Here is a 23,876-nt window from a genome sequence, read left to right on the forward strand (position 1 = left end):
AGAATGAACAAGGATCAATGATCAATGAAGAATGAACGATGAAGAATGAACAAGGATCAATAGTCAATGACGAATGAACGATGAAGAATGAACAAGGATCAATGATCAATGAAGAATGAACGATGAAGAATGAACAAGGGTCAATGATCAATGAAGAATGAACGATGAAGAATGAACAAGGATTAATGATCAATGAAGAATGAACGATGAAGAATGAACAAGGATCAATGATCAATGACGAATGAACGATGAAGAACGAACAAGGATACATGATCAATGAAGAATGAACGATGAAGAATGAACAAGGGTCAATGATCAATGAAGAATGAACGATGAAGAATGAACAAGGATTAATGATCAATGAAGAATGAACGATGAAGAATGAACAAGGATCAATGATCAATGACGAATGAACGATGAAGAACGAACAAGGATACATGATCAATGAAGAATGAACGATGAAGAATGAACAAGGGTCAATGATCAATGAAGAATGAAAGATGAAGAATGAACAAGGATTAATGATCAATGAAGAATGAACGATGAATAATGAACAAGGATCAATGATCAATGAAGAATGAACGATGAAGAATGAACAAGGATTAATGGTCAATGACGAATGAACGATGAAGAATGAACAAGTATCAATGATCAATGAAGAATAAACAATGAAGAATGAACAAGGATCAATGATCAATGAAGAATGAACGATGAAGAATGAACAAGGATCAATAGTCAATGACGAATGAACGATGAAGAATGAACAAGGATCAATGATCAATGAAGAATGAACGATGAAGAATGAACAAGGGTCAATGATCAATGAAGAATGAACGATGAAGAATGAACAAGGATTAATGATCAATGAAGAATGAACGATGAAGAATGAACAAGGATCAATGATCAATGACGAATGAACGATGAAGAACGAACAAGGATACATGATCAATGAAGAATGAACGATGAAGAATGAACAAGGGTCAATGATCAATGAAGAATGAAAGATGAAGAATGAACAAGGATTAATGATCAATGAAGAATGAACGATGAATAATGAACAAGGATCAATGATCAATGAAAAATGAACGATGAAGAATGAACAAGGATTAATGGTCAATGACGAATGAACGATGAAGAATGAACAAGTATCAATGATCAATGAAGAATAAACAATGAAGAATGAACAAGGATCAATGATCAATGAAGAATGAACGATGAAGAATGAACAAGGATCAATAGTCAATGACGAATGAACGATGAAGAATGAACAAGGATCAATGATCAATGAAGAATGAACGATGAAGAATGAACAAGGATTAATGGTCAATGACGAATGAACGATGAAGAATGAACAAGTATCAATGATCAATGAGGAATGAACGATGAAGAATGAACAAGGATCAATGATCAATGAAGAATGAACGATGAAGAATGAACAAGGATCAATAGTCAATGACGAATGAACGATGAAGAATGAACAAGGATCAATGATCAATGAAGAATGAACGATGAAGAATGAACAAGGGTCAATGATCAATGAAGAATGAACGATGAAGAATGAACAAGGATTAATGATCAATGAAGAATGAACGATGAATAATGAACAAGGATCAATGATCAATGAAGAATGAACGATGAAGAATGAACAAGGATTAATGGTCAATGACGAATGAACGATGAAGAATGAACAAGTATCAATGATCAATGAAGAATGAACGATGAAGAATGAACAAGGATCAATGATCAATGAAGAATGAACGATGAAGAATGAACAAGGATCAATAGTCAATGACGAATGAACGATGAAGAATGAACAAGGATCAATGATCAATGATGAATGAACGATGAAGAATGAACAAGGGTCAATGATCAATGAAGAATGAACGATGAAGAATGAACAAGGATTAATGATCAATGAAGAATGAACGATGAAGAATGAACAAGGATCAATGATCAATGACGAATGAACGATGAAGAATGAACAACGATTAATGGTCAATGACGAATGAACGATGAAGAATGAACAAGGATCAATGATCAATGAAGAATGAACGATGAAGAATGAACAAGGATCAATGGTCAATGAAGAATGAACGATGAAGAATGAACAAGGATCAATGATCAATGACGAATGAACGATGAAGAATGAACAAGGATCAATGATCAATAAAGAATGAACGATGAAGAATGAACAAGGATCAATGATCAATGAAGAATGAACGATGAAGAATGAACAAGGATCAATTATCAATGACGAATGAACGATGAAGAATGAACAAGGATCAATGATCAATGAAGAATGAACGATGAAGAATAAACAAGGATTAATGGTCAATGACGAATGAACGATGAAGAATGAACAAGGATCAATGATCAATGAGGAATGAACGATGAAGAATAAACAAGGATCAATCGTCAATGACGAATGAACGATGAAGAATAAACAAGGATTAATGGTCAATGACGAATGAACGATGAAGAATGAACAAGGATCAATGATCAATGAAGAATGAACAATGAAGAATAAACAAGAATCAATGATCAAAGAAGAATGAACGATGAAGAATGAACAAGGATCAATGATCAATGAAGAATGAACGATGAAGAATGAACAAGGATCAATGATCAATGACAAATGAACGATGAAGAATGAACAAGGATCAATGATCAATGAAGAATGAACGATGAAGAATAAACAAGGATTAATGGTCAATGACGAATGAACGATGAAGAATGAACAAGGATCAATGATCAATGAAGAATGAACGATGAAGAATGAACAAGGATAAATGGTCAATGAAGAATGAACGACGAAGAATGAACAAGGATCAATGATCAATGACGAATGAACGATGAAGAATGAACAAGGATCAATGATCAATGAAGAATGAACGATGAAGAATGAACAAGGGTCAATGATCAATGAAGAATGAACGATGAAGAATGAACAAGGATTAATGATCAATGAAGAATGAACGATGAAGAATGAACAAGGATCAATGATCAATGACGAATGAACGATGAAGAATGAACAAGGATCAATGATCAATGAAGAATGAACGATGAAGAATGAACAAGGGTCAATGATCAATGAAGAATGAACGATGAAGAATGAACAAGGATTAATGATCAATGAAGAATGAACGATGAATAATGAACAAGGATCAATGATCAATGACGAATGAACGATGAAGAATGAACAAGGATTAATGGTCAATGACGAATGAACGATGAAGAATGAACAAGTATCAATGATCAATGAAGAATGAACGATGAAGAATGAACAAGGATCAATGATCAATGAAGAATGAACGATGAAGAATGAACAAGGATCAATAGTCAATGACGAATGAACGATGAAGAATGAACAAGGATCAATGATCAATGAAGAATGAACGATGAAGAATGAACAAGGATGAATGGTCAATGACGAATGAACGATGAAGAATGAACAAGTATCAATGATCAATGAGGAATGAACGATGAAGAATGAACAAGGATCAATGATCAATGAAGAATGAACGATGAAGAATGAACAAGGATCAATAGTCAATGACGAATGAACGATGAAGAATGAACAAGGATCAATGATCAATGATGAATGAACGATGAAGAATGAACAAGGGTCAATGATCAATGAAGAATGAACGATGAAGAATGAACAAGGATTAATGATCAATGAAGAATGAACGATGAATAATGAACAAGGATCAATGATCAATGAAGAATGAACGATGAAGAATGAACAAGGATTAATGGTCAATGACGAATGAAAGATGAAGAATGAACAAGTATCAATGATCAATGAAGAATGAACGATGAAGAATGAACAAGGATCAATGATCAATGAAGAATGAACGATGAAGAATGAACAAGGATCAATAGTCAATGACGAATGAACGATGAAGAATGAACAAGGATCAATGATCAATGAAGAATGAACGATGAAGAATGAACAAGGGTCAATGATCAATGAAGAATGAACGATGAAGAATGAACAAGGATTAATGATCAATGAAGAATGAACGATGAAGAATGAACAAGGATCAATGATCAATGACGAATGAACGATGAAGAACGAACAAGGATACATGATCAATGAAGAATGAACGATGAAGAATGAACAAGGGTCAATGATCAATGAAGAATGAAAGATGAAGAATGAACAAGGATTAATGATCAATGAAGAATGAACGATGAATAATGAACAAGGATCAATGATCAATGAAGAATGAACGATGAAGAATGAACAAGGATTAATGGTCAATGACGAATGAACGATGAAGAATGAACAAGTATCAATGATCAATGAAGAATAAACAATGAAGAATGAACAAGGATCAATGATCAATGAAGAATGAACGATGAAGAATGAACAAGGATCAATAGTCAATGACGAATGAACGATGAAGAATGAACAAGGATCAATGATCAATGAAGAATGAACGATGAAGAATGAACAAGGATTAATGGTCAATGACGAATGAACGATGAAGAATGAACAAGTATCAATGATCAATGAGGAATGAACGATGAAGAATGAACAAGGATCAATGATCAATGAAGAATGAACGATGAAGAATGAACAAGGATCAATAGTCAATGACGAATGAACGATGAAGAATGAACAAGGATCAATGATCAATGAAGAATGAACGATGAAGAATGAACAAGGGTCAATGATCAATGAAGAATGAACGATGAAGAATGAACAAGGATTAATGATCAATGAAGAATGAACGATGAATAATGAACAAGGATCAATGATCAATGAAGAATGAACGATGAAGAATGAACAAGGATTAATGGTCAATGACGAATGAACGATGAAGAATGAACAAGTATCAATGATCAATGAAGAATGAACGATGAAGAATGAACAAGGATGAATGATCAATGAAGAATGAACGATGAAGAATGAACAAGGATCAATAGTCAATGACGAATGAACGATGAAGAATGAACAAGGATCAATGATCAATGATGAATGAACGATGAAGAATGAACAAGGGTCAATGATCAATGAAGAATGAACGATGAAGAATGAACAAGGATTAATGATCAATGAAGAATGAACGATGAAGAATGAACAAGGATCAATGATCAATGACGAATGAACGATGAAGAATGAACAAGGATCAATGATCAATGAAGAATGAACGATGAAGAATGAACAAGGGTCAATGATCAATGAAGAATGAACGATGAAGAATGAACAAGGATTAATGATCAATGAAGAATGAACGACGAATAATGAACAAGGATCAATGATCAATGAAGAATGAACGATGAAGAATGAACAAGGATTAATGGTCAATGACGAATGAACGATGAAGAATGAACAAGTATCAATGATCAATGAAGAATGAACGATGAAGAATGAACAAGGATCAATGATCAATGAAGAATGAACGATGAAGAATGAACAAGGATCAATAGTCAATGACGAATGAACGATGAAGAATGAACAAGGATCAATGATCAATGATGAATGAACGATGAAGAATGAACAAGGGTCAATGATCAATGAAGAATGAATGATGAAGAATGAACAAGGATTAATGATCAATGAAGAATGAACGATGAAGAATGAACAAGCATCAATGATCAATGACGAATGAACGATGAAGAATGAACAAGGATCAATGATCAATGAAGAATGAACGATGAAGAATGAACAAGGGTCAATGATCAATGAAGAATGAACGATGAAGAATGAACAAGGATTAATGATCAATGAAGAATGAACGACGAATAATGAACAAGGATCAATGATCAATGAAGAATGAACGATGAAGAATGAACAAGGATTAATGGTCAATGACGAATGAACGATGAAGAATGAACAAGTATCAATGATCAATGAAGAATGAACGATGAAGAATGAACAAGGATCAATGATCAATGAAGAATGAACGATGAAGAATGAACAAGGATCAATAGTCAATGACGAATGAACGATGAAGAATGAACAAGGATCAATGATCAATGAAGAATGAACGATGAAGAATGAACAAGGGTCAATGATCAATGACGAATGAACGATGAAGAATGAACAAGGATCAATGATCAATGAAGAATGAACGATGAAGAATGAACAAGGATTAATGATCAATGAAGAATGAACGATGAAGAATGAACAAGGATCAATGATCAATGACGAATGAACGATGAAGAATGAACAAGGATCAATGATCAATGAAGAATGAACGATGAAGAATGAACAAGGGTCAATGATCAATGAAGAATGAACGATGAAGAATGAACAAGGATTAATGATCAATGAAGAATGAACGATGAATAATGAACAAGGATCAATGATCAGTGAAGAATGAACGATGAAGAATGAACAAGGATTAATGGTCAATGACGAATGAACGATGAAGAATGAACAAGGATAAATGATCAATGAAGAATGAACGATGAAGAATAAACAAGAATCAATGATCAAAGAAGAATGAACGATGAAGAATGAACAAGGATCAATGATCAATGAAGAATGAACGATGAAGAATGAACAAGGATCAATGATCAATGACAAATGAACGATGAAGAATGAACAAGGATCAATGATCAATGAAGAATGAACGATGAAGAATAAACAAGGATTAATGGTCAATGACGAATGAACGATGAAGAATGAACAAGGATCAATGATCAATGAAGAATGAACGATGAAGAATGAACAAGGATAAATGGTCAATGAAGAATGAACGATGAAGAATGAACAAGGATCAATGATCAATGACGAATGAACGATGAAGAATGAACAAGGATCAATGATCAATGAAGAATGAACGATGAAGAATGAACAAGGGTCAATGATCAATGAAGAATGAACAAGGATTAATGATCAATGAAGAATGAACGATGAAGAATGAACAAGGATCAATGATCAATGACGAATGAACGATGAAGAATGAACAAGGATTAATGGTCAATGACGAATGAACGATGAAGAATGAACAAGGATCAATGATCAATGAAGAATGAACGATGAAGAATGAACAAGGATCAATTGTCAATGAAGAATGAACGATGAAGAATGAACAAGGATCAATGATCAATGAAGAATGAACGATGAAGAATGAACAAGGATCAATGGTCAATGAAGAATGAACGATGAAGAATGAACAAGGATCAATGATCAATGAAGAATGAACAAGGATCAATGATCAATCAAGAATGAACGATGAAGAATAAACAAGGATTAATGGTCAATGACGAATGAACGATGAAGAATGAACAAGGATCAATGATCAATGAAGAATGAACGATGAAGAATGAACAAGGATAAATGGTCAATGAAGAATGAACGATGAAGAATGAACAAGGATCAATGATCAATGATGAATGAACGATGAAGAATGAACAAGGATCAATGATCAATGAAGAATGAACGATGAAGAATGAACAAGGGTCAATGATCAATGAAGAATGAACGATGAAGAATGAACAAGGATTAATGATCAATGAAGAATGAACGATGAAGAATGAACAAGGATCAATGATCAATGACGAATGAACGATGAAGAATGAACAAGGATCAATTATCAATGACGAATGAACGATGAAGAATGAACAAGGATCAATGATCAATGAAGAATGAACGATGAAGAATAAACAAGGATTAATGGTCAATGACGAATGAACGATGAAGAATGAACAAGGATCAATGATCAATGAAGGATGAACGATGAAGAATAAACAAGGATCAATCGTCAATGACGAATGAACGATGAAGAATAAACAAGGATTAATGGTCAATGACGAATGAACGATGAAGAATGAACAAGGATCAATGATCAATGAAAAATGAACGATGAAGAATAAACAAGAATCAATGATCAAAGAAGAATGAACGATGAAGAATGAACAAGGATCAATGATCAATGAATAATGAACGATGAAGAATGAACAAGGATCAATGATCAATGACAAATGAACGATGAAGAATGAACAAGGATCAATGATCAATGACGAATGAACGATGAAGAATGAACAAGGATCAATGATCAATAAAGAATGAACGATGAAGAATGAACAAGTATCAATGATCAATGAAGAATGAACGATGAAGAATGAACAAGGATCAATGATCAATGAAGAATGAACGATGAAGAATGAACAAGGATCAATAGTCAATGACGAATGAACGATGAAGAATGAACAAGGATCAATGATCAATGAAGAATGAACGATGAAGAATGAACAAGGATTAATGGTCAATGACGAATGAACGATGAAGAATGAACAAGGATCAATGATCAATGAAGAATGAACGATGAAGAATAAACAAGAATCAATGATCAAAGAAGAATGAACGATGAAGAATGAACAAGGATCAATGATCAATGAAGAATGAACGATGAAGAATGAACAAGGATCAATGATCAATGACAAATGAACGATGAAGAATGAACAAGGATCAATGATCAATGAAGAATGAACGATGAAGAATAAACAAGGATTAATGGTCAATGACGAATGAACGATGAAGAATGAACAAGGATCAATGATCAATGAAGAATGAACGATGAAGAATGAACAAGGATAAATGGTCAATGAAGAATGAACGACGAAGAATGAACAAGGATCAATGATCAATGACGAATGAACGATGAAGAATGAACAAGGATCAATGATCAATGAAGAATGAACGATGAAGAATGAACAAGGGTCAATGATCAATGAAGAAGGAACGATGAAGAATGAACAAGGATTAATGATCAATGAAGAATGAACGATGAAGAATGAACAAGGATCAATGATCAATGACGAATGAACGATGAAGAATGAACAAGGATCAATGATCAATGAAGAATGAACGATGAAGAATGAACAAGGGTCAATGATCAATGAAGAATGAACGATGAAGAATGAACAAGGATTAATGATCAATGAAGAATGAACGATGAATAATGAACAAGGATCAATGATCAATGACGAATGAACGATGAAGAATGAACAAGGATTAATGGTCAATGACGAATGAACGATGAAGAATGAACAAGTATCAATGATCAATGAAGAATGAACGATGAAGAATGAACAAGGATCAATGATCAATGAAGAATGAACGATGAAGAATGAACAAGGATCAATAGTCAATGACGAATGAACGATGAAGAATGAACAAGGATCAATGATCAATGAAGAATGAACGATGAAGAATGAACAAGGATGAATGGTCAATGACGAATGAACGATGAAGAATTGAACCATATTGGTTCATGCAAGGAAAGCCAGCAGCAACGTCAGAACAAGAGAAATCAGACACTCAGCAAAATCCGCTAACCAGCTCACCTTGCAGCATGACCCAAGCCTTGACCATGGAGATCTGGACCTAACCAATCATGGGGACGTCATATCTATACATGGGCCTAGCCATAAAGGTCCAAGAAACATGTTGGAAGTGCACACAATCACCTAGAACAAAAGCACAAGGGAACCCAGTCGCAGATAAGAACCATCAGCTGTTGATCCAACCTTCTGACCAGGCTACCTTGACGGACCATCCCAGGTGTGACCAGAGTTCATGGGAGGACGTGGAGGGTAGAATTGGAATCTCCCTACATGGGCCTTGCTGTCATGGCCCAAGAACCCTCCTTACAATCACCGGAAGTGCACGAAAAATCGAGGCGAAGGCCATGCAGTCAACAGAAACACACTGACAGTAGGCTGCCTTATGTTCTGATTCTGTTATGTTCTTAAATGAACACGTGCAACTCACATGGATAAAAAAGACCGTTAGAGTTAGTTAACCACGTGTATTTTCATGCCTTTGTTCATGTAGCCTAGTTCTATAAATATATGATGTAATCATTGTAAGAAACAAGTTTGATGAATAAAAATCAGAAAAATCACTAAGTGTGTTTTTCTTTCAATTGCTGTGCAATTGGGTTACTAAGGGTCAGTCTACCCTTCATGAACGTGTAAACCCTTGATCAGTCTTCAAGATTACACTTCATTCTATCCAAGAACACTGAGCATTCCATTGATTGATCAAAGGAAAGCATCGGGGTTGTGTTGAGAGGAGGCCTGGTAGTCCAGCTCTTGTCAAGACGCTGCATATCAGCCTTGGAATATCCTTCATCTTCGTTTCAAATCCAATTTCACGCGTCTACCCAAGCGTAATTGGATCAATTGGTATCAGAGCAAGGACGTGTAGGGTTTGAATTTCAATTGGTTTTGATGAAAAGAATAGCCAATACGAAGACATTAAAGGTGTGAAAAAAATTTTCAGATTCTGTCAGGTTTTTGTGGTCTAAAACTTGATCGTTTTGGAGGATGTCTTGTAGGAGTTTTTGAAAACTGTTTTTACACGGTATTTGGGGTTGAGTTGGGAAACTTTTGGCTTTGGAATCTTTGGATATGGCGTTGTGGTTAAGGAGATATGAATTTTTCTTTACAGACTGCCCAAAACCAATGAAATCCGGGTACCTTGGTAAGTTGTCTTCGAAAACCTTTCAAGATTCTTTTATTTTGCTCTCATCTTTCACCAAATTACTAAAATCTATCCTAAATTTATGAAACCATATCATTTGTGCACTATTTCTTACGTTTCATAGGTTTCTTGATTTACCCATTTCATTGTTGTTTTTCAAAGTACAGGAGAGTCTCATTTATACTTGTCTTCTGTATTTTCATTGTGTCTCCTTCATTTTTGAGTCTTTTTCATTGTTTCTTTTTTTCAATTTGGGTATTTTTGAGTCTAGTTTTTGTTAAGCCTTGTGGTGTAGTCATTGGAGTTGTGGGAAAAAAGATGCGCAAGTGTTTTAGACCAAAGGTCACAGAAACAGTTCAGACTGTATGTGTGTAGCAATTTTTGAATTGTGATCAAACTAGACCACGTATTTGAGTATTTCCAATTTGGGGTGTTTGTAGACATCTTGAGGTGTGTTGTCACCAAGTTTCATCATACTTGGAGTTGGTTTGGTCGGGTTTTCAGTAGCAAACATTTCACAACAGATTTCTGAATTTGGACTGTATGGTTCTGTTTTCCTTCTGTTTTGTGCACAAAAAATTCCATACTTCATTTCTTTGTTTTTCTTTCCTTTTCACTCTTACCCTTACTCTCATACTTAAATTTTGAGAGAGTCTTGAACCTTAGAATATGAAATCAACGGAAGTAGACATGAACATACATAAATCCATGGATACACTAAAGTGTGCACTTGAAGATCTTCAGCTAACAACATTAAATGTGACGGAGAAAAGGCTTGAAATGTTGAAAGCAGACTGTTACCGTCAAAGGGATTGGACTCAATTGAGTCTTTGTCTTAAACAATTGGTGGATGTTAGGAGTCAAAAGCAAATCTTGAAGAGGAGGCTTGAACTTCATGAAGAAAAGCTGAGATTTCAACAACAATTGCAAGAGCAACATGGGGATTCTAAAATGGTAATTGTTCATGAGTTTAATCCTGATGTTGATCCGGTTAGGATTAGATTTGAAATCATTCCAAAGCATGTTGATACACAAAGCACACCATTGTTTTCTTCTTTTGACAACAATCAAGAGCCATCTATTGTGGAGATTAGTGAAGAAACTGTTGAAGCATCATGTGTAGAGGTGATTAATGATCTCAAAGAAGATGTTGAGGCATCTTGTGTAGAGGTTGTTGATGATCCCGAAGAAATTTTTGAGAAAACTAATGTTGAGGATGTTAGTTCTTGGATGCAACCCATAGAATTGGTGAATTATCCTTCAAGTTGGAGGACTAGTTTACATGTTGTACAAGCTATGGAGGGAAAGTTTGTTCACATTGATCGTGTGGTTAAACAAACACACTTTGTGGAATTTGTTCATGTTAGTAGATTTGTTGAGGTTCATCCTACAAAAATTCGAGGAAGGATTTTTTCTAAGAAGGGGAGAATGCAACAAGTAGAGTGTAGTTTTGGCAATACAAGCAAGCTAATCTTCTTGGTAAGCTTGTTTAATATATGGGTGTGGTTCATTATGCAAGTAAGGGCAAGAGCATTCTTCCTTACATGTGTAATGGTCATGGTGAACCTGATTCCTAATTTAATTGAAGTTTTTCTAGTAGTTTGTGCTAGAAATATATGTACATTAACATTGCAATGCAGCAACTAAAACACAACAGCAGCTGAAGTTGTTCCATGCAGCTATTAATGAGTATGATAGTCTACTGTTCTTGTTTTGTTGGTTCAAGAATTAAGCACAACACAGAAAGTGGTGCAGCAGCAGATTTATTTGCGTGCAACCGAATTCAGAAGATGTCCTATGCAACAACACATCAATGTTGTGCACACATTCAGCTAGTCAGTGTGCAGCATCAGTGTGCCATGATAGTAAGTATGTGCGTCAGTGAGCTGCACGCATGAACAGCTTATATCACCTTTAGATAGTTCAAGCATGCAAGTAGAGGGTCAAGAATTGAGGACAATTCTTTTTCCAAGAAGGAGGGATTGAACCATATTGGTTCATGCAAGGAAAGCCAGCAGCAACGTCAGAACAAGAGAAATCAGACACTCAGCAAAATCCGCTAACCAGCTCACCTTGCAGCATGACCCAAGCCTTGACCATGGAGATCTGGACCTAACCAATCATGGGGACGTCATATCTATACATGGGCCTAGCCATAAAGGTCCAAGAAACATGTTGGAAGTGCACACAATCACCTAGAACAAAAGCACAAGGGAACCCAGTCGCAGATAAGAACCATCAGCTGTTGATCCAACCTTCTGACCAGGCTACCTTGACGGACCATCCCAGGTGTGACCAGAGTTCATGGGAGGACGTGGAGGGTAGAATTGGAATCTCCCTACATGGGCCTTGCTGTCATGGCCCAAGAACCCTCCTTACAATCACCGGAAGTGCACGAAAAATCGAGGCGAAGGCCATGCAGTCAACAGAAACACACTGACAGTAGGCTGCCTTATGTTCTGATTCTGTTATGTTCTTAAATGAACACGTGCAACTCACATGGATAAAAAAGACCGTTAGAGTTAGTTAACCACGTGTATTTTCATGCCTTTGTTCATGTAGCCTAGTTCTATAAATATATGATGTAATCATTGTAAGAAACAAGTTTGATGAATAAAAATCAGAAAAATCACTAAGTGTGTTTTTCTTTCAATTGCTGTGCAATTGGGTTACTAAGGGTCAGTCTACCCTTCATGAACGTGTAAACCCTTGATCAGTCTTCAAGATTACACTTCATTCTATCCAAGAACACTGAGCATTCCATTGATTGATCAAAGGAAAGCATCGGGGTTGTGTTGAGAGGAGGCCTGGTAGTCCAGCTCTTGTCAAGACGCTGCATATCAGCCTTGGAATATCCTTCATCTTCGTTTCAAATCCAATTTCACGCGTCTACCCAAGCGTAATTGGATCAAGAATGAACAAGTATCAATGATCAATGAGGAATGAACGATGAAGAATGAACAAGGATCAATGATCAATGAAGAATGAACGATGAAGAATGAACAAGGATCAATAGTCAATGACGAATGAACGATGAAGAATGAACAAGGATCAATGATCAATGATGAATGAACGATGAAGAATGAACAAGGGTCAATGATCAATGAAGAATGAACGATGAAGAATGAACAAGGATTAATGATCAATGAAGAATGAACGATGAATAATGAACAAGGATCAATGATCAATGAAGAATGAACGATGAAGAATGAACAAGGATTAATGGTCAATGACGAATGAACGATGAAGAATGAACAAGTATCAATGATCAATGAAGAATGAACGATGAAGAATGAACAAGGATCAATGATCAATGAAGAATGAACGATGAAGAATGAACAAGGATCAATAGTCAATGACGAATGAACGATGAAGAATGAACAAGGATCAATGATCAATGAAGAATGAACGATGAAGAATGAACAAGGGTCAATGATCAATGAAGAATGAACGATGAAGAATGAACAAGGATTAATGATCAATGAAGAATGAACGATGAAGAATGAACAAGGATCAATGATCAATGACGAATGAACGATGAAGAACGAACAAGGATACATGATCAATGAAGAATGAACGATGAAGAATGAACAAGGGTCAATGATCAATGAAGAATGAAAGATGAAGAATGAACAAGGATTAATGATCAATGAAGAATGAACGATGAATAATGAACAAGGATCAATGATCAATGAAGAATGAACGATGAAGAATGAACAAGGATTAATGGTCAATGACGAATGAACGATGAAGAATGAACAAGTATCAATGATCAATGAAGAATAAACAATGAAGAATGAACAAGGATCAATGATCAATGAAGAATGAACGATGAAGAATGAACAAGGATCAATAGTCAATGACGAATGAACGATGAAGAATGAACAAGGATCAATGATCAATGAAGAATGAACGATGAAGAATGAACAAGGATTAATGGTCAATGACGAATGAACGATGAAGAATGAACAAGTATCAATGATCAATGAGGAATGAACGATGAAGAATGAACAAGGATCAATGATCAATGAAGAATGAACGATGAAGAATGAACAAGGATCAATAGTCAATGACGAATGAACGATGAAGAATGAACAAGGATCAATGATCAATGAAGAATGAACGATGAAGAATGAACAAGGGTCAATGATCAATGAAGAATGAACGATGAAGAATGAACAAGGATTAATGATCAATGAAGAATGAACGATGAATAATGAACAAGGATCAATGATCAATGAAGAATGAACGATGAAGAATGAACAAGGATTAATGGTCAATGACGAATGAACGATGAAGAATGAACAAGTATCAATGATCAATGAAGAATGAACGATGAAGAATGAACAAGGATCAATGATCAATGAAGAATGAACGATGAAGAATGAACAAGGATCAATAGTCAATGACGAATGAACGATGAAGAATGAACAAGGATCAATGATCAATGATGAATGAACGATGAAGAATGAACAAGGGTCAATGATCAATGAAGAATGAACGATGAAGAATGAACAAGGATTAATGATCAATGAAGAATGAACGATGAAGAATGAACAAGGATCAATGATCAATGACGAATGAACGATGAAGAATGAACAAGGATCAATGATCAATGAAGAATGAACGATGAAGAATGAACAAGGGTCAATGATCAATGAAGAATGAACGATGAAGAATGAACAAGGATTAATGATCAATGAAGAATGAACGACGAATAATGAACAAGGATCAATGATCAATGAAGAATGAACGATGAAGAATGAACAAGGATTAATGGTCAATGACGAATGAACGATGAAGAATGAACAAGTATCAATGATCAATGAAGAATGAACGATGAAGAATGAACAAGGATCAATGATCAATGAAGAATGAACGATGAAGAATGAACAAGGATCAATAGTCAATGACGAATGAACGATGAAGAATGAACAAGGATCAATGATCAATGATGAATGAACGATGAAGAATGAACAAGGGTCAATGATCAATGAAGAATGAACGATGAAGAATGAACAAGGATTAATGATCAATGAAGAATGAACGATGAAGAATGAACAAGCATCAATGATCAATGACGAATGAACGATGAAGAATGAACAAGGATCAATGATCAATGAAGAATGAACGATGAAGAATGAACAAGGGTCAATGATCAATGAAGAATGAACGATGAAGAATGAACAAGGATTAATGATCAATGAAGAATGAACGACGAATAATGAACAAGGATCAATGATCAATGAAGAATGAACGATGAAGAATGAACAAGGATTAATGGTCAATGACGAATGAACGATGAAGAATGAACAAGTATCAATGATCAATGAAGAATGAACGATGAAGAATGAACAAGGATCAATGATCAATGAAGAATGAACGATGAAGAATGAACAAGGATCAATAGTCAATGACGAATGAACGATGAAGAATGAACAAGGATCAATGATCAATGAAGAATGAACGATGAAGAATGAACAAGGGTCAATGATCAATGACGAATGAACGATGAAGAATGAACAAGGATCAATGATCAATGAAGAATGAACGATGAAGAATGAACAAGGGTCAATGATCAATGAAGAATGAACGATGAAGAATGAACAAGGATTAATGATCAATGAAGAATGAACGATGAATAATGAACAAGGATCAATGATCAATGAAGAATGAACGATGAAGAATGAACAAGGATTAATGGTCAATGACGAATGAACGATGAAGAATGAACAAGGATCAATGATCAATGAAGAATGAACGATGAAGAATAAACAAGAATCAATGATCAAAGAAGAATGAACGATGAAGAATGAACAAGGATCAATGATCAATGAAGAATGAACGATGAAGAATGAACAAGGATCAATGATCAATGACAAATGAACGATGAAGAATGAACAAGGATCAATGATCAATGAAGAATGAACGATGAAGAATGAACAAGGATCAATGATCAATGACAAATGAACGATGAAGAATGAACAAGGATCAATGATCAATGAAGAATGAACGATGAAGAATGAACAAGGATTAATGGTCAATGACGAATGAACGATGAAGAATGAACAAGGATCAATGATCAATGAAGAATGAACGATGAAGAATGAACAAGGATAAATGGTCAATGAAGAATGAATGATGAAGAATGAACAAGGATCAATGATCAATGATGAATGAACGATGAAGAATGAACAAGGATCAATGATCAATGAAGAATGAACGATGAAGAATGAACAAGGGTCAATGATCAATGAAGAATGAACGATGAAGAATGAACAAGGATTAATGATCAATGAAGAATGAACGATGAATAATGAACAAGGATCAATGATCAATGAAGAATGAACGATGAAGAATGAACAAGGATTAATGGTCAATGACGAATGAACGATGAAGAATGAACAAGTATCAATGATCAATGAAGAATGAACGATGAAGAATGAACAAGGATCAATGATCAATGAAGAATGAACGATGAAGAATGAACAAGGATCAATAGTCAATGACGAATGAACGATGAAGAATGAACAAGGATCAATGATCAATGAAGAATGAACGATGAAGAATGAACAAGGGTCAATGATTAATGAAGAATGAACGATGAAGAATGAACAAGGATTAATGATCAATGAAGAATGAACGATGAAGAATGAACAAGGATCAATGATCAATGACGAATGAACGATGAAGAATGAACAAGGATCAATGATCAATGAAGAATGAACGATGAAGAATGAACAAGGGTCAATGATCAATGAAGAATGAACGATGAAGAATGAACAAGGATTAATGATCAATGAAGAATGAACGATGAAAAATGAACAAGGATCAATGATCAATGAAGAATGAACGATGAAGAATGAACAAGGATTAATGGTCAATGACGAATGAACGATGAAGAATGAACAAGGATAAATGGTCAATGAAGAATGAACGATGAAGAATTAACAAGGATCAATGATGAATGTCGAATGAACAATGAAGAATGAACAAGGATCAATGATCAATGAAGAATGAACGATGAAGAATGAACAAGGGTCAATGATCAATGAAGAATGAACGATGAAGAATGAACAAGGATTAATGATCAATGAAGAATGAACGATGAAGAATGAACAAGGATTAATGATCAATAAAGAATGAACGATGAAGAATGAACAAGGATCAATGATCAATGAAGAATGAACGATGAAGAATAAACAAGGATTAATGGTCAATGACGAATGAACGATGAAGAATGAACAAGGATCAATGATCAATGAAGAATGAACGCTGAAGAATGAACAAGGATCAATGGTCAATGAAGAATGAACGATGAAGAATGAACAAGGATCAATGATCAATGACGAATGAACGATGAAGAATGAACAAGGATCAATGATCAATAAAGAATGAACGATGAAGAATGAACAAGGATCAATGATCAATGAAGAATGAACGATGAAGAATGAACAAGGGTCAATGATCAATGACGAATGAACGATGAAGAATGAACAAGGATCAATGATCAATGAAGAATGAACGATGAAGAATGAACAAGGATTAATGATCAATGAAGAATGAACGATGAAGAATGAACAAGGATCAATGATCAATGAAGAATGAACGATGAAGAATGAACAAGGATCAATGATGAATGACGAATGAACGATGAAGAATGAACAAGGATCAATGATCAATGAAGAATGAACGATGAAGAATGAACAAGATGAACGATGAAGAATGAACCAGGATCAATGATCAATGAAGAATGAACGATGAAGAATGAACAAGGATTAATGCTCAATGAAGAATGAACGATGAAGAATGAACAAGGATCAATGATCAATGAAGAATGAACGATGAAGAATGAACAAGGATCAATGATCAATGAAGAATGAACGATGAAGAATGAACAAGGATTAATGCTCAATGAAGAATGAACGATGAAGAATGAACAAGGATCAATGATCAATGACAAATGAACGATGAAGAATGAACAAGGATCAATGATCAATGAAGAATGAACGATGAAGAATAAACAAGGATCAATGGTCAATGACGAATGAACGATGAAGAATCAACAAGGATCAATGATCAATGACAAATGAACGATAAAGAATGAAAAAGGATCAATGATCAATGAAGTATGAACGATGAAGAATAAACAAGGATCAATGGTCAATGACGAATGAACGATGAAGAATGAACAAGGATCAATGATCAATGAAGAATGAACGATGAAGAATGAACAAGGATCAATGATCAATGAAGAATGAACGATGAACAATGAACAAGGATCAATAGTCAATGACGAATGAACGATGAAGAATGAACAAGGATCAATGATCAATGAATAATGAACGATGAAGAATGAACAAGGATTAATGGTCAATGACGAATGAACGATGAAGAATGAACAAGGATCAATGATCAATGAAGAATGAACGATGAAGAATAAACAAGAATCAATGATCAAAGAAGAATGAACGATGATGTGTAAACAATACGAGAAACCTTGTTACAAAATGATAAGTTAAAGGGGTCACACGTTTTTTGGTATATTTTTTTAGTATGATCAGATTAGTTAGGGGAACTCTCACCCTAAACTTGAGGATATAACAAGGAGGAACACTCACTCACTTGTTTGGGTGTAGCTTAGATTAGGGAACTCTCACCAAATCGTCAACTACAAGCTTTAGTTTTAGGAACTCTCACTAAAACTCTAACTCTTCAAATTTGGAACACTCAAATTTGGACAATTAAAATTGACTAAACACAAGTCAAGTTCAATAAACAAAACACAAGTTTTTTGGCAAATTTCTGGATATCTTTTTCATTCATCAAAGTATGCTATATATAGCATTCTTACAACCTTTCACTTGCCTAAATAAATTCAACAAAAGAAAATAAAAAGACAACAAAATAAAAGAGGATTAAGTGGCTAATCAATGTCCACATTAATCTCCATTACACACACTTAAGACTAATTAAACAAAGCTTAAAACTAGGATAAATGTTCAGCAATTAATCTCTCAAAAACTGTTCAATACCGTCATTCAAAGCTGCCCCTTGAATTCCAAAACCGCCGCTTTAAATGAGATTAAAAACAAGCTGCCCCTTGAATTCCAAAACTGCCGCTTTAAATGAGATTAAAAACTAGCTTTAAATCTCCTTAAGACATACCCCTTTGTATTCCAAAACTGCAGCTTTAAATGAGATTGAAAACCATCTTTAAATCTCCTTAAAACACGCCCCTTTGAATTCCAAAACTGTTTGGAATTTATTCCTTGTAACCGACATTAATTCACACGTGTATTGAAGCTTGAAAAACCCCCAATTACTTGATGCTTTCAACAAGGTTAATTACACTAAGTGAAGTGCAACCCCTTGTAAAAATTATTGGACCAAAACCGTGCATAGGATTAAAGAAGGACTTGGACAAAAATAATTCCCTTGCATTGGATTGGACTTGGACATCTTGGACACTTGTACCTTGACCATCTTGGTCATCCTCCTCTTCTTCAAAGGGAATTGCCCTCAATTCTTCATCATCATAATATAGTGCAAGATCACCCACATTGAACGTACTTGAGACGCCATGCCTTCCACCCAAATCAACCTTGTATGCATTGTCATTGATCTTTTCCACTACTTCAAATGGACCTTCAGCTCGTGGCATGAGCTTGTTTTTCCTTTGACTAGGAAATCTTTCTTTCCTCATGTAAATCCACACTAAGTCACCAACTTCAAAGTTCTTCACGTTCCTAACTCTTTTGTTGGCTTGTTTCTTGTAAGTCTCATTGGCCTTTTCAATATTCTTCCTCACTTCCTTGTGAATCTTGACCATGAACTCGGCTTGCTCTTTTGCACCTCCATGCACAAACTTATCTTGAGGTAGAGCAATAAGATCAATAGGAACATAGGGATTAACCCCGTAGACTACTTCAAAAGGTGAATACCTTGTAGTAGCACTAGGAGTCCTATTGTAAGCAAACTCGGCATGAGCAAGCTTAACATCCCATTCCTTAGTACTCTTATTAACTAAGGTCCTAAGCAAAGAACCAAGCACTCTATTCACCACTTCGGTTTGACCATCGGTTTGTGGATGGTGTGAAGTAGAAAACAGTAACTTTGTTCCCATTAGGCGCCATATTGATTTCCAAAAATGACTAAGGAACTTTGTATCACGATCAGACACAATGGTGCATGGCACCCCATGAAAACGAACCACTTCCTCAAAATATAGCTTAGCCACTTTCATGGCATCTTCAGTTTTATGACATGGAATGAAGTGAGCCATTTTTGAGAACCTATCAACAACCACCATTATTGAATCTTTACCCCTTTGAGTTCTAGGTAAAACTACAATAAAATCCATACTAATATCTTCTCAAGGTCTCTCGGGAACTGGCAAAGGCTTGTAAAGACTCTTATGGAACACCATCTTTGCCCTTTGACAAGTAGAGCAACGACTAACCACATGATGAACCGTGGCTGACATCTTTGGCCAATAAAAGTGAGCTTGAAGAAGCTCCATTGTCTTTTGAATCCCAACGTGACCAGCCAGACCTCCTCCATGAACTTCATGAATCAACAAACTTCTAATTGGACACTTAGGAATGCATAATCTATTTCCCTTGAAAAGAAAACCATCATGTAAGGAAAATAAATCATAAACTCCATGAACACATTTCTCCATGACGTCATTAAAATCACCATCTTCCTTGTAGTACTCTTTGATCAAATCAAAACCAAGGACCTTTGCTTCAACAACTCCAAGAAAATTATGCCTCCTAGATAAGGCATCCGCAACAACATTAGCTTTTCCACTTTTGTACTTAGAGGAAAAGTTAAAGGTTTGCAAGAACTCCACCCACTTAGCATGCCTCGAATTCAGCTTCTTTTGGCCATGAATGAATCTTAAAGACTCATGATCAGAATGTAGTATGAACGGTTGTGGCCTCAAATAATGTGACCAATGATCTAAAGCTCTTACCATTGCATAGAACTCTTTATCATAGGTGGAATAATTCAGCTTGCCTTGGCTCAACTTCTCGCTAAAATAAGCGATTGGACGCCCTTCTTGGATCAACACGGCGCCAATTCCTCTCCCACTTGCATCACATTCAACCTCAAACGGCTTGGAAAAATTTGGAAGTGCAAGAATAGGAGTGTTGCACATTTTTTCCTTCACTTCTTCAAAGGCCTTTTGAGCTTGTGGAGTCCACTCGAACGCCCCCTTTTTAGTACACTCAGTTATAGGAGCCATGAGTGTGCTAAAATTCTTGATAAACCTTCTATAGAAAGAAGCCAGTCCATGAAAAGAACGGACCTCCGTGAGTGTTTTAGGACTAGGCCATGATTGAATTGCTTCAATCTTGCTAGGATCCACCTTCACGCCATCACCTGAAAATTTGGTGATGAAAATGTGTTGCCTTTGTGGTGCCAAGGGCTCCTCCACACGTGCTTGCAATGCCCTTCTAACCACTAAATTGGTGTTGTCCTCCATCTCCGGAAAGCAATCATCTTCCCCATCCTCTTCCTTAGGACTTTCAGTCTCCTCTTCTTCAGTTTCAAATTCCTCCCAATTTATGTTTTGGGTGGCTATGAGCCTAACCTCTTGCATGGTTAAGGCCTTTGAATTAGGACAATCCTTTTTGAAATGTCCTCTACCTCCACACTTGTAACAGACAATGTCGCTAAGTTTGAAGTCTTTCTTGTCTTTCTTAGGTGATTCATTTGACTTGCTAAAGGAAGAACCCTCCTTCACGGTGAAGGGTGGTTTGCGCACCACTGGAGTAGTGGTAGGCGTTTTCTTCTTTTTCCTCCTAGCATCAAACTTGGTCACAAGTTTGCAAGCTTCCACAAACGTGAGGTTAGTGTAACCTTCAAGCTTGTCTTGTAATTCTTGATCCAACCCAGCTACAAAACGCCCCATTTTGAGCTCTTCATTTTCAGTTACTTCACACACAATGGCAAGCCTATCAAACTCTTTGATGTAGTCTTCCACTGAATCGCCATTTTGTTGTAAAGTGCTCCACTTCACATATTGGCTTTGCTTATAATTGTGAGGAATAAAACGGTCTCTCATCCGTTTCTTTAACTTGTTCCAAGTTGATATGGGAGCTTTACCCCTAAGGGTACGTGCCCTTTGTTCTCCTTGCAACCAACTGTCACCATAGCCCTTCAGTTTCACCTTGGCTATCTTATATTTCTGCACTTCTTCTTGAATATCCTTGTACTTAAAGTACCTTTCCAATGATTTCTCCCACTCCAGGTACTTCTCTGGATCAAGTGACCCATCAAAGGAAGGGACGTCTACTTTGAGACTCCTATCCTCCCTCCTAGGTGGAGGTTCTTCATCTTGATCTCTCCTATCTTGCTCCTTCAAGAGTCTTGCCATTAAGGCAGCAAGATTCCCTTGTAGATTGGCATTAGTTTCGGCCAATCTTTCTTGACTAGCAATGGAACGATTTAGAGCTTCCAAAGCTACCCTCAAATCTTGATTCTCTCCCATGATATGTAGGTATTCGACCCCTTTGGAAGTGTTTAGAAAAACTCCCCCTACCTGACGCGCCAAATGATGTGTAAACAAGACGAGAAACCTTGTTACAAAATGATAAGTTAAAGGGGTCACACGTTTTTTGGTATATTTTTTTAGTATGATCAGATTAGTTAGGGGAACTCTCACCCTAAACTTGAGGATATAACAAGGAGGAACACTCACTCACTTGTTTGGGTGTAGCTTAGATTAGGGAACTCTCACCAAATCGTCAACTACAAGCTTTAGTTTTAGGAACTCTCACTAAAACTCTAACTCTTCAAATTTGGAACACTCAAATTTGGACAATTAAAATTGACTAAACACAAGTCAAGTTCAATAAACAAAACACAAGTTTTTTGGCAAATTTCTGGATATCTTTTTCATTCATCAAAGTATGCTATATATAGCATTCTTACAACCTTTCACTTGCCTAAATAAATTCAACAAAAGAAAATAAAAAGACAACAAAATAAAAGAGGATTAAGTGGCTAATCAATGTCCACATTAATCTCCATTACACACACTTAAGACTAATTAAACAAAGCTTAAAACTAGGATAAATGTTCAGCAATTAATCTCTCAAAAACTGTTCAATACCGTCATTCAAAGCTGCCCCTTGAATTCCAAAACCGCCGCTTTAAATGAGATTAAAAACAAGCTGCCCCTTGAATTCCAAAACTGCCGCTTTAAATGAGATTAAAAACTAGCTTTAAATCTCCTTAAGACATACCCCTTTGTATTCCAAAACTGCAGCTTTAAATGAGATTGAAAACCATCTTTAAATCTCCTTAAAACACGCCCCTTTGAATTCCAAAACTGTTTGGAATTTATTCCTTGTAACCGACATTAATTCACACGTGTATTGAAGCTTGAAAAACCCCCAATTACTTGATGCTTTCA

At 35.7% G+C, this 23,876-nt stretch overlaps 1 protein-coding gene across 1 annotated transcript in view; it reads left to right on the forward strand.

Annotated features, from left to right (window-relative positions):
• The window catches only part of LOC130826476 (uncharacterized), a 51,601-nt gene extending 39,318 nt beyond the window's left edge, over positions 1-12,283 (forward strand). Inside the window, exons 2-9 of the mRNA XM_057692064.1 lie at positions 9,534-9,676; positions 10,012-10,133; positions 10,247-10,316; positions 10,415-10,447; positions 10,572-10,640; positions 10,743-10,810; positions 11,114-11,926; positions 12,146-12,283. Coding sequence (XP_057548047.1) covers positions 9,534-9,676; positions 10,012-10,133; positions 10,247-10,316; positions 10,415-10,447; positions 10,572-10,640; positions 10,743-10,810; positions 11,114-11,926; positions 12,146-12,283 — 1,456 coding nt within the window. The remainder of the gene's footprint in view (positions 1-9,533; positions 9,677-10,011; positions 10,134-10,246; positions 10,317-10,414; positions 10,448-10,571; positions 10,641-10,742; positions 10,811-11,113; positions 11,927-12,145) is intronic.
• Positions 12,284-23,876: the final 11,593 nt, after the last annotated feature.

The sequence above is a fragment of the Amaranthus tricolor genome, chromosome 11 (genome assembly GCF_026212465.1).
Source record: "Amaranthus tricolor cultivar Red isolate AtriRed21 chromosome 11, ASM2621246v1, whole genome shotgun sequence".
NCBI classification, from domain to species: Eukaryota; Viridiplantae; Streptophyta; class Magnoliopsida; order Caryophyllales; family Amaranthaceae; genus Amaranthus; species Amaranthus tricolor.